This window comes from Rutilus rutilus (genome assembly GCF_951802725.1).
Source record: "Rutilus rutilus genome assembly, chromosome: 13".
Taxonomy (NCBI): Eukaryota; Metazoa; Chordata; class Actinopteri; order Cypriniformes; family Leuciscidae; genus Rutilus; species Rutilus rutilus.
The window spans coordinates 36554326-36565909 of record NC_140218.1 but is presented as its reverse complement, the minus strand read 5'-3'; the positions used below and the strand labels follow the sequence as shown (position 1 = coordinate 36565909).

The window sequence follows — 11584 nt, the reverse complement described above, 5'->3', positions numbered from 1 at the left end:
AAAGCTTTGCAAACTGATCGACTTACAGTAAATCTGATTAAAGGAGAGTGTCTTAAGTAGGAAGTTAACCAACAGCTGACGCACTGCTCCACTTTTACTCCATCGGCATCAAGAGGTGAACTGATACAGGGAGACCAAGCACATTTAAAGGCAAAAGACACACTTCAACTGAATAAAAGTATAGCTCTGATTTATTATTGTTCATGAATAAAGGACACAGATGACATGAATAATCATAGATGGTGTACACCAGTAATTGTCCGTGCATCATCACACATTCAACACAAGTGCCATAACCCACCATATCAAAGCAGGAATCATGTTTTCTGTTGGTCTCACAGCGGTGACCTTGTGAACGTCCCAAAACTGATCCATCAACTCGGTTCACCTAAACGGGTGTTTCTACAACATTTGTTTTTGATTAATGCAAACAAGTTAAGATTACACGCATTAAAACAAAAAAACAGCGTAACACACTGTAATGACAACGACACACTATTCTGCTTTATAACATGTCGACAAAACAATTAAAAAACATTTCCGATTGACAGGACTCAAAGATGATGAGGTTATTAAACGTATTACTGCAGAGCCATTTCTCTGGATGTGAATGAAATGTACCAGATTACTTGGGTTTACTCGTTTCCAATAAAGTCTATCATCAAACTCTCGGTAAAGCCGGAAAATCACATTAAGGGCTTCACTGGTGAGATTACCTGAGTTCACGCAGGGTCAAAAGTCAAACTCTCCTCATCAATATTCAAACACCTCGTAATGCTTTCATTACATGCAACTGCACCATGTGACACTAAATGGCATAAACTACATAGAAAAACTATTTTATATGAATTGGTCACCAGCAATTTTTTTTAAATCCCACTGAAATTAAATATCCATAAAAAAAAAACACAAAAAAACGAATGAATCTGAGAAGGGAAAAGTGCTCGGTACTAACTGTCCCTTAACCACTGAACAACAGCATTCTGGGATATTACAGAGGCTTGGAAATTATAAAATAAAGAATATTATTTTTCTTTTAAAAATACAGCATTTTAATTTGTAAGTGCAACTGATTTTCATTAGAATCACAAAAAAAATTAATAGAATAAAACTATTAGTGTATACGCACACCTTGTGTGCAGTACGTGTGTATTAATGCGTCCTAGTGTCTTTCTGTATGCATGTATGCGAGGGCGAATCAAGCCCCTCCTGTATAACACACCAGCAACGACACTTCAGCTCTTCATTGTTCCCTTTGTTTGACTCCTCCCACCTTACATACACCTAAACCTACCCATCTCCACCCCCTGATCCCTAAACCCACCCCTAAACCTACCCATCTCCACCCCTTATATCTGGATCCAACTCCGCCCCCCGGATCTCGTGTAGTGCACTGAGGTGCTACTGCTTTGTTTGGCTGGTATTGAGATCCACACGGTTAATGTGTTTTCCAGGAGACATTTACTTCTTTTTCTTCTTCTGATTCCCTTTTGGAGAAAAACTACAGTCAGTATGGATCATAATAATAATAACATACAAAATCTACCACACTCTGTGATGACAAAAAATATAGTTAGCTGGATATTCAGATTAAAGTTCATGGGTATAGTTCACCCACAAACTGAAAATGTCCTGATTGTGTACTCGCCCCAGGCCATCCCAGATCCACACGACTCTTTCTTCAGCCGAAGACAATTAAGGAAAGCATTTCAGGATTTTTCCCCATCTAATGCAAGAGAATGGGGATCACCATAGTCCATTTTTGACGGTCCATCACCATATTTAGGAGCTTTAAAGGGCTCCACATGACCTCAGCCGACAAATAAGGCTCTCAGCGAAACAATATACAGCATAATAAGCATAATAATATACAACTACAAATGTTGTCCAGCTCTGCGATGCGAGACGGTTGAGTTCACCAGCTTGTCCAGCGTGACGACCCAACATGCACACAGGATCATACGGCACGACCCCCCCGCTGTCTACAAGTGTGGAGGAGCAGCGCAGTCATTATCTGTAATGTGGCCACACACACACACACACACACACACATTCTTGTACATCTATTTTTATGAGGACATTCATTGACACAATGCAATCTCTAGCCGCTTACCCTAACCTTACCCATCACAACTAAGTGCCTAACCCGACCCCTGACCCTAAACCGACCCTTAACCTCATTATAACCTTATCCCTAAAACCAAGTCTTGACCCTCAAACAGGCCTTTAAAGGCTCTCAGAAACTGAGGACCGGCCAAAATGTCCTCACTTTACTCTCTTTGTCCTCACTCCAATGGTCTAAAACTCAAACTGGTCCTCACACAGATAGTTGTACAAGTACACACACACACACACACACACACACACACACACACACACACACACACACACACACGCACACAAGCACACACGCACACGCACACAGAGCAATTGTCCACGCAAACCTGTAAACACCCACATCACCCAATAAACAACGCATCCAGCTTTATGTCAAAGGAAAGATGCTTCTGCTTTTCATGGCTCTTGGAGGAAGACGTGCTGTGAGGAACAAGCCTTGAATTTGATCCAGCAGAGGATAGCATTTCTGACAAGCAAGTTATTTATTCTTACTCGCATTAGTTGAAGTGTTATTTCTGCATAGATGGTCTGTTCGTGTGTGTGTGTGTGTGTGTATCCTGGATGCCTCGATCTTGTGAAAGCTAAAAGATTACTTCCACTGGTAAAAACATAACTACCGTTTAACCGTTCAAAGAGGAAGTGTTGGGCGAAAAAGTTCAACTTCTTCCGGCACAGTTGTTTTGGACTGTTCTACAGTGTGTGTATGACGCTGGACATGCAGTCTGTGAACGATCCTCTTGTAAACATGTAAAACGAGGCTGGTTCTTGTGGCCTACATCAAGCGTGACCTTCTCGACGTCCGCACAGTGCGTCACACAGGAGGTGCTGAACTCCACCGTCAGTGCAGAGCTGGACCAAGGCAAACAATTATAGTTAAAAAGGATATAGGCCTACATTTATTTTTATTTATTTTTTATTTTCAGAAAAAGACTAATGGTTTCGCTAGAGTAGAGCCTTATTCGTCAGCTGGGGTTGTGTGGAGCCCTTTAAAGGTACAATATGTAAGATTTTTGTAATAAACAGGGTTCCCACACCTCGGTTAACCTCAAATTCAAGGACTTTCCAGGTCCAATACCCTCAAATTCAAGGACATAATGTGGGGACACACTTCAAGTGAGAGCAAGGTTACATCGTGTTACCTTGTAAGATACATTGTAACAGTTTTGCGCCCGTGAACGTCATGGCAACGTACAACACAAAGTACCTCATGTGGGAAACACTTAAAGGGTTAGTTCACCCAAAAATGAAAATTCTGTCAGTAATTACTCACCCTCATGTTGTTCCAACCATGTAAGTCTTTCGTTCATCTTCGGAACACAAATTAAGATATTTTTGATGAAATCTGACAGAATTTTGACTCCTCCATAGGCTTCCAGTGTGACCGAAACTCACCGGCCCAGAATAGTTATTAAAACATCGTTAAAATAGTCCAAGTAACTACAGTGGCACTACATTAAGTTTATCATGCGACGAGAATACTTTTTGTGCGGAAAAACAAACAAAAATAACGACTTTATTCCACTTTTCATTTCCTTCTCTCTGGGCCTCGTAGTGTGTTTGCGCTGCGCGTCTGTGTTGCACGTCATCACGCAACACACACATGACCGGCGTCGGCCAATAGTGAGCCTACGTGGTGACGTGTACACAGACGCGCTGCGCAAAAACACTACGCGAACCAACTAGAGGTCCAGAGAGAAGGAAATGAATAGTGGAATAAAGTCGTTATTTTTGTTTGTTTTTGCGCACAAAAAGTATTCTCGTCGCTTGATATACTTAAGATTGAGCCACTGGAGTCACTTGGACTATATTAACGATCTCTTTAATAACTTTTCTGGGCCAGCAAGTTTCGGTCACACTGGAAGCCTATGAAGGAGTGAAACATGGCTCAGATTTCATCAAAAATATCTTAATTTGTGTTCCGAAGATGCACGAAGGTCTTACGCGGTTGGAACAACATGAGGGTGAGTAATAACTGACAGAATTTTAATTTTTGGGTGAACTAACCCTTTAACGTAATGCGTAATTGCGCGTAACTAACGTAAATCAAGCAAGCTAGTGTGCATAGGCCAAGAAGTGTTGGCGAAATAACACATTAGCGGACCAGAGGGAATAATATAGACAAAATAAATTCAAGCAGTTCAAGGACCTGTATCTATGTATGTTTATTTTCAAAAACTTTCCAGATCCTTGAATTTTTTTTTTCCAGATTCACAAACTTTCAAGGATTTCAAGGACCCGTGGGAACCCTGAAAAATATTCAAAAACCACTTGCACAGTGTGATATATTTCATGCAGTTGTGTACTTACATTATCCCAAAACACCCCAAGGATTTGTGAATCCAGAGAAATTCCAGTTTTTAATAATGGCTCGTCCCTGGTCATTGTCCCCTGTCAATATCCACACTTTCAATATCCGCGCTTTCCTCGGTTTCTGCTTGTAGAAACCATATATATATATATATATATATATAGATGCATCGTTAGCGGCAGTTTCAATGGGCCGCTATACGTAAGCCACCAATGAGGAATCTATGTTTACATATCTATGATACAAGATCTCGCACGCCACTGTTGTGTCGTTCAGTCATCATGGGTCACCATTATAGATTGGCGAGTGCAGAAAATCCCCCCAAAAATGTAAACGTAGATCAACTGAGGCAAGCAGGCTTTGGGAAAAACGGAGAAATAAAACAAGGATCAATATCGGCGTGGCGTTTTCAGGATTCAAGCTTCTTTTAGAAAAATCCTGGAATGTTTAACTCTAAAACCTTAATTTCTTTCTGGTTGAAGAAAGAAAGTCATGTACATCTTGGATGGCTGGGGGCCATTAGTAAATAATCAGGACATTTTAATGTTTGGGTGAACTTTTAAACGGTTTCAAGTTAGCGGTTCCTGTTAAACCGGTCCCTGTGTAAAGACAGATCCGTCTAATGGCGGTCAGTTCCTCACCTGTGGCGCCCCACATCACGAGGCTGAGCTTCTCTCCTAACAGGTACAGAGGAGCCATGGTGAGGGACGCGCCGCCCAGGAACACACACAGTCCCGCGGGACTCAAGTGAGCCATGATGGGGTACACCCAGATCCCGGAGGCGTGGTGCACCCACAGCACCCTGATGAGGGACGGGCAGAAACACACATCAGTGCAGCTCTGCTGAAGAGAGAACCAGTGTGTGTGTGTGTGTGAGCGAGATTACCATGACAGATACAGGGCGGAGAACAGAGCCAGCGCAGAAATGCCTTTAGTGCGACTGGGATACGTGTGGTTCTGCAGGAACATCTGGAGCAGCAGCAGAGGCATGATCACCGTGTGCTGGAGGAACACACACATCACACGTCAACACACAGCCATATAATCATGTCTTAACAAGCATTCCTTACTTCAATGAGCTCATTGTTTCTGCCTTAAATTATTACATTGTTTAAATTAATACAATTTTAACTAACTGTGATTTGTATGTACATTTCTGAAATACATAACTTAGACAGAGCACTCGTTTCACACATACTCGTTTAATTAAATAAAATGTAGTAATTTCACCATAAATGCGTTTAATTAAATAAAATGTAGTAATCTCACCATAAATGCGTTTTATTAAATACTACTTTTTTTCACCGTTATCTTTTTACTTTAAGACCGGGGTAAAGCAAGGAAAGCTACAATTTACCTCAACAAGGCGACATAATGACCAACACTCGTCTCATTTGTGGAGGTGGAAAAACAAGTTATTTGTGACATGCAAGATTTATTATATTAAAATTTAAATGCAAAAGAAAAGGCATGAGAGTCGGCTGTTTTTGTCCATTTTAAAGCTACACTGTGTAATTTTTTAAGTTGATTCTTAGCAAAAAACACTTTGTTCTTTCAAATGATATGTGCTCATTAATGTGTAATTACTTCTACCAACTAATCAAGTATTCTCGTAAGCGCAGAATCTGCCATTTAGAATACATACGAGCGAGTCACTCGAACGGCGGCAGCCATGTTGCGCCTCCATCTTGAAAATACATTAGCCAAAGAGGGACATACCTGGAAATTCAAGCTTCGCCTTTCGCGCTTTTACACTCAGTGGCACCGTGACGAATGCGAGGGGGAGATTACTCGCGACTGCCGGCAGATTTGAAATAATACGGCCACCGTAGGAGTTAAAACGCCCTCGGAATGGGAGGGGCTAGAAAGTAATATTCAGTTGGTAGTCATAAACAATTTCACCGCTAGATGGGAGAAAATCCTACACAGTGCAGCTTTAAGTTTTAATTTAAAATGTTTGCGATTTTAATATAAGTAAATGGTTAAATATTTGACCACTTGCTTGAGCAACTTAATGTAAGTAGAAGTAATGCATGGAATAATAGCCCTACGTTGTTTAAATTGTGTTTAAACGTGCATACGTCCATTAAAGAGTGTATATGTGTACAAAGAGACCTTTTTTTTTTAAATAAAAGTTGCTGCATAACTTCTGGATTTAAAATACAAATAGTGAGTATGTGTGTGTGGTACAGCCGTGGATCAGTTACGCACTGCAAACGCAGCATATGTGAAGCACTATAGTGTGTACACACGGAGTATGTGTGAAACGGGCGTAAATTGTAATGTGGATTAATGCATTTTCTGTAAAGCTGCTTTGAAACGATGTGTATTGAGAAAAGCGCTGTACAAATAAATGTGAATTGAATGTCCAGACTGCATTAAATGAGCTCTAGATGAAGGCTGTGTATTCAGTGTGTGCACAACACAGCCCTGATCAGGGGTCAGTGAGGTCACTGCAATATACAATATTCAATAATCTTCTCACCATTGCATGATTCAGCCAGATGGGAATGATCTCATCTAACATCTTGGGATACACCAGCTCTCGGTCGTAAGTGTAGAGACTCCAGAAAGAAGCAAACACAAACTGCAAACAAGAAGATCAACTCATTCAGTTCACATTAGTTCTTGATCAATCAAGTTTGATGATACTGATATTTAAGGAGAAGGCTTTATCCAATATAAATGATATGACACAAAATTATTGACATTATATGTAAAAAATAATAATAACATTATATATATAAAAAAACAATATTAAAAGACAATATGCACTGAAGCAACAACTATTTTCTAGTTCTTCTATGACTTTTGTTATTTTAAGAGCTCATATTGATGCATATATTGAGATGGATTGAAATATTTTGCATGAAATACTGTTTTTAAAATACATTACATTAGACTATTGGTGAAAACACTGAAATGGTTTCACCAGTTTCATGTTTTGTGTCAGTCATTCACATCCTATATAGAAACACTTTCAAAATAACAAAAACTGAGCCTAAAACTGGGCAATACTATAAAACTTTTAAAATTCTTATAAACACCCAGTTAATGTTTTTATCGTTATATTTTAATATTAACAGTGTGTGTTTGGTCTCTCCAAAAATCCAGGGACATCATTTGCACATCTAGTCATGCTCGAATGTCTCTGCATTATTTAAAATAATTGAATAAATTTGCCAAAAATTTTAAATGTAATTTACTCAAAAGAAATAGCCTGGATACTCTCTTCCACATACATAAAGTGAAAGAGAACTGACACTTTCAGTGAATAACGACTAAAGTTACAGTAACAGTATGACCTATAAGACATGATATATATATATATATATATATATATATATATATATATATATATATATATATATATATATACAGTACAGGCCAAAAGTTTGGAAACATTACTATTTTTTATGTTTTTGAAATAAGTTTCTTCTGCTCATCAAGCCTGCATTTATTTGATCAAAAATACAGAAAAAAAAGTAATATTGTGATATATTATTTCAATTTAAAATAACTGGTTTTTAATTTATTATACTTTAAATTATCATTTATTCCTGTGATGCAAAGCTGAATTTTCAGCATCATTACTCCAGTCTTCAGTGTCACATCCAGTCTATCACATGATCCTTTAGAAATCATTCTAATATTCTGATTTATGAGTGTTGGAAACAGTTCTGCTGCCTAATATATTTGATGAATAAAAAGTTTAAAAGAACTGCATTTATTCAAAATAAGAAAATATTTTCTAATAATATAAATCTTCTTTACTATCACTTTTTATCAATTTAACACATCCATGCTGAATAAAAGTATTGATTTATTTAAAAAAAAAGAAAAAAAAAATTACTGACCAGTAGTGTATATTGCTGTTACAAAATATTTCTATTTTTAAAACATTTGCTTTTTTTTTTTTTTTTTTTTTACTTTTTATTCATCAAAGTATCCTAAAAAAGTATCACAGGTGATGAAAACATATTAAGCAGCAGAACTGTTTCCAACTTTGATAATGAATCCTCATATTAGAGTGATTTCTAAAGGATCATGTGATAGACTGGAGTAATGATGCTGAAAATTCAGCTTTGCATCACAGAAATAAATGATAATTTCAAGTATAATAAACTGAAAACCAATTATTTTAAATTGTAATAATATATCACAATATGACATTTCTTTTCTGTATTTTTGATCAAATAAATGCAGGCTTGATGAGCAGAAGAAACTTCTTTCAAAAACATTAAAAATAGTAATGTTTCCAAACTTTTGACCTGTACTGTATATAGGTCATAAAAGCGTCTGCCAAATGCATAAATGTGAAATGTGAATCTAAATTAATAATTTGATACAATGAACTTATTGTGTACATACATGTTTTTACAGTGTTAATTATATTTAAACAAATACCTGCATGTAATTCATTTCTGTAATTACACTATTGGCCCTTATCTTACACCTTAACCCGACCCAAACCTGTGGCCAACATCACCTGCATCCACCTCAATAGCAGCACAAGTGCAATATGAGCACAATAAGTACATTGTTTTAATTTTTTGATGTAAGTACAATAGTAGTTAAGGACATCTAATATAAAGTGTGACTTTATGTGTGTTCAGTTTTACTGGTACTCACAGTGCCGATGGGAAAGGCCAGCGCAGTGAAGTAGAAGTCTCTGGCTTTAGTGAGGGTCCGAGTGTGTTTCACCGGCACCAGCACGAGCATCACATCCACGAACACACACCATCCAAAAAACACCGCCTGCAGCACCTGACACACAAACAACACACACGTGTGAGTCATGTGACATGAACACACTACAGCTGTAAAGTTGATTTAACGTTTGACACTCAGTTTCATACCGATTAAACTCTGCGCATTTCATGTTTTCAGCACAAACCAACTCAGATATGCATAAACAAACACCCTTTGCATAGCGCGAGGATTAATTTCAAGAAATAAAATATATATTATTTAGGCTAGCCCTATAAATCAATTAAACAATTTAACTAAATGACATTATATCAAACTCATAGTAACATGTTCAGAATAATATCCCTTTCATTGCACAAGGCTTGTTTTTCACATTATTAATCTGGTCATTTTTATATATAGTACTGAACCATTTTAAAAACACCAGATTAATCATCTGAAAAACAAGCCTTGTACATTATAGGGAATAGTATTATGAGTAATTTACAACTGGTTTGATACCATTAGATCAAACGGTGTTGTAGTTTGATGGATTTACAGTATTGCATACATTTAAAGTTCAAAATTATTATAAAACATGAAATGCTGTTTTCAAAAAAGGAGCCTTGTACAATAAAAGGGAAATTTTTCTGAACATTGTACTATTAGTTTGATTTCATAATCATATAGTTAAATTGTTTAATTGATTTATAAGTCTAATTAATATATACACAAATTTTTTTTATTATTATTAAGCCTTGCAAAGGACGTTTGTTATGTATATCTGAGTTGGTTATGTGTATATCTGAGTTGGTTATGTGTATATCTGAGTTGGTTTATGTATATCTGAGTTGTTATGTGTATATCTGAGTTGGTTTATGTATATCTGAGTTGGTTATGTGTATATCTGAGTTGGTTTATGTATATCTGAGTTGTTATGTGTATATCTGAGTTGGTTTATGTATATCTGAGTTTGTTATGTGTATATCTGAGTTGGTTTATGTATATCTGAGTTTGTTATGTGTATATCTGAGTTGGTTTATGTATATCTGAGTGTGTTATGTGTATATCTGAGTTGGTTTGCGCAGAGTTGAACGGCTTTGAAACCGAACGTCAAACGCTAGACTGACGTCACCGGTGTGTCATAATAACTGAACCAAAGGTGGATTGAGTGTGTACTGCTCCTACCAGATTAATAAAGGTCAGATACTTCCAGCGGCCTCCGTATGAGCGCACACCGGGGTGTCTGTCTGAGGTCTGCAGGGTGCAGTTACTCCAGATGGTGAATATATACCAGCTGAAAACTAGCAGATGAAGCAGCAGGCACATCTTCTGCCCGGTGGCGGCCATGACAGTCCTCCTCCTCTTCTTTTTCTTCTTCTTCGGGTTGTAACGGCAGCTCGCAGTCTGAATGTTGCATTACTGCCACCTGGAGTTAGTTCTATAACTCCTATTCAAAGCGATTCTGCAATTTTGACTTTTGTCCTACTATTTCCGTGTTTATATTTCACGAATCTAAGAAAAAATATCAGAATTGCAATATATAAGCTCTATATTTATTTATTTTTTCCCCCTCAGAATTGCGGGTTTATATCCCCAAATTCTGACTTTTTCCCCCTCAGAATTGCGGGTTTATATCCCCAAATTCTGACCTTTTCCCCCTCAGAATTGCCGGTTTATATCCCCAAATTCGGACCTTTTCTCCTCCAGAATTGCGGGTTTATATCCCCAAATTCTGACTTTTTCTCCCTCAGAACTGCCGGTTTATATCCCCAAATTCGGACTTTTTCTCCCTCAGAATTGCGGGTTTATATCCCCAAATTCTGACTTTTTATCCCCCAGAATTGCCGGTTTATATCCCCAAATTCAGACTTTTTCCCCCTCAGAATTGCGGGTTTATATCCCCAAATTCTGACTTTTTCCCCCTCAGAATTGCGGGTTTATATCCCCAAATTCTGACCTTTTCCCCCTCAGAATTGCCGGTTTATATCCCCAAATTCTGACCTTTTCTCCTCCAGAATTGCGGGTTTATATCCCCAAATTCTGACTTTTTCTCCCTCAGAATTGCCGGTTTATATCCCCAAATTCAGACTTTTTCTCCCCCAGAATTGCCAGTTTATATCCCCAAATTCAGACTTTTTCCCCCTCAGAATTGCGGGTTTATATCCCCAAATTCTGACCTTTTGTCCCCCAGAATTGCGGGTTTATATCCCCAAATTCTGACCTTTTCTCCCCCAGAACTGCGGGTTTATATCCCCAAATTCTGACTTTTTCTCCCCCAGAACTGCGGGTTTATATCCCCAAATTCTGACTTTTTCTCCCTCAGAACTGCCGGTTTATATCCCCAAATTCTGACTTTTTCTCCCCCAGAACTGCGGGTTTATATCCCCAAATTCTGACTTTTTCTCCCCCAGAATTGCGGGTTTATATCCCCAAATTCTGACTTTTTCTCCCTCAGAACTGCCGGTT

The 11584-nt window shown here is 38.0% G+C and overlaps 1 protein-coding gene across 2 annotated transcripts; it reads right to left on the bottom strand.

Moving 5' to 3' along the window:
• Positions 1 to 914: 914 nt before the first annotated feature.
• Positions 915 to 10518, bottom strand: adtrp1 (androgen dependent TFPI regulating protein 1). Of its 2 annotated transcripts, none has more exons than XM_084429137.1 (6): positions 10304 to 10518; positions 9059 to 9193; positions 6912 to 7013; positions 5313 to 5428; positions 5068 to 5228; positions 915 to 1487 (listed from the first exon to the last, which is right to left on the bottom strand). In XM_084429137.1, the coding sequence occupies exons 1-6, from the start codon at positions 10463 to 10465 to the stop codon at positions 1462 to 1464; spliced, it is 702 nt and encodes a 233-aa protein (XP_084285263.1). In that variant the 5' UTR covers positions 10466 to 10518; the 3' UTR covers positions 915 to 1461. The 2 variants fall into 2 exon arrangements, 1 of the variants encoding a protein (XP_084285263.1); XR_014629689.1 differs by lacking the exon at positions 915 to 1487 and adding an exon at positions 3039 to 3337 and having other exon boundaries at positions 4123 to 5228; positions 10304 to 10506.
• Positions 10519 to 11584: the final 1066 nt, after the last annotated feature.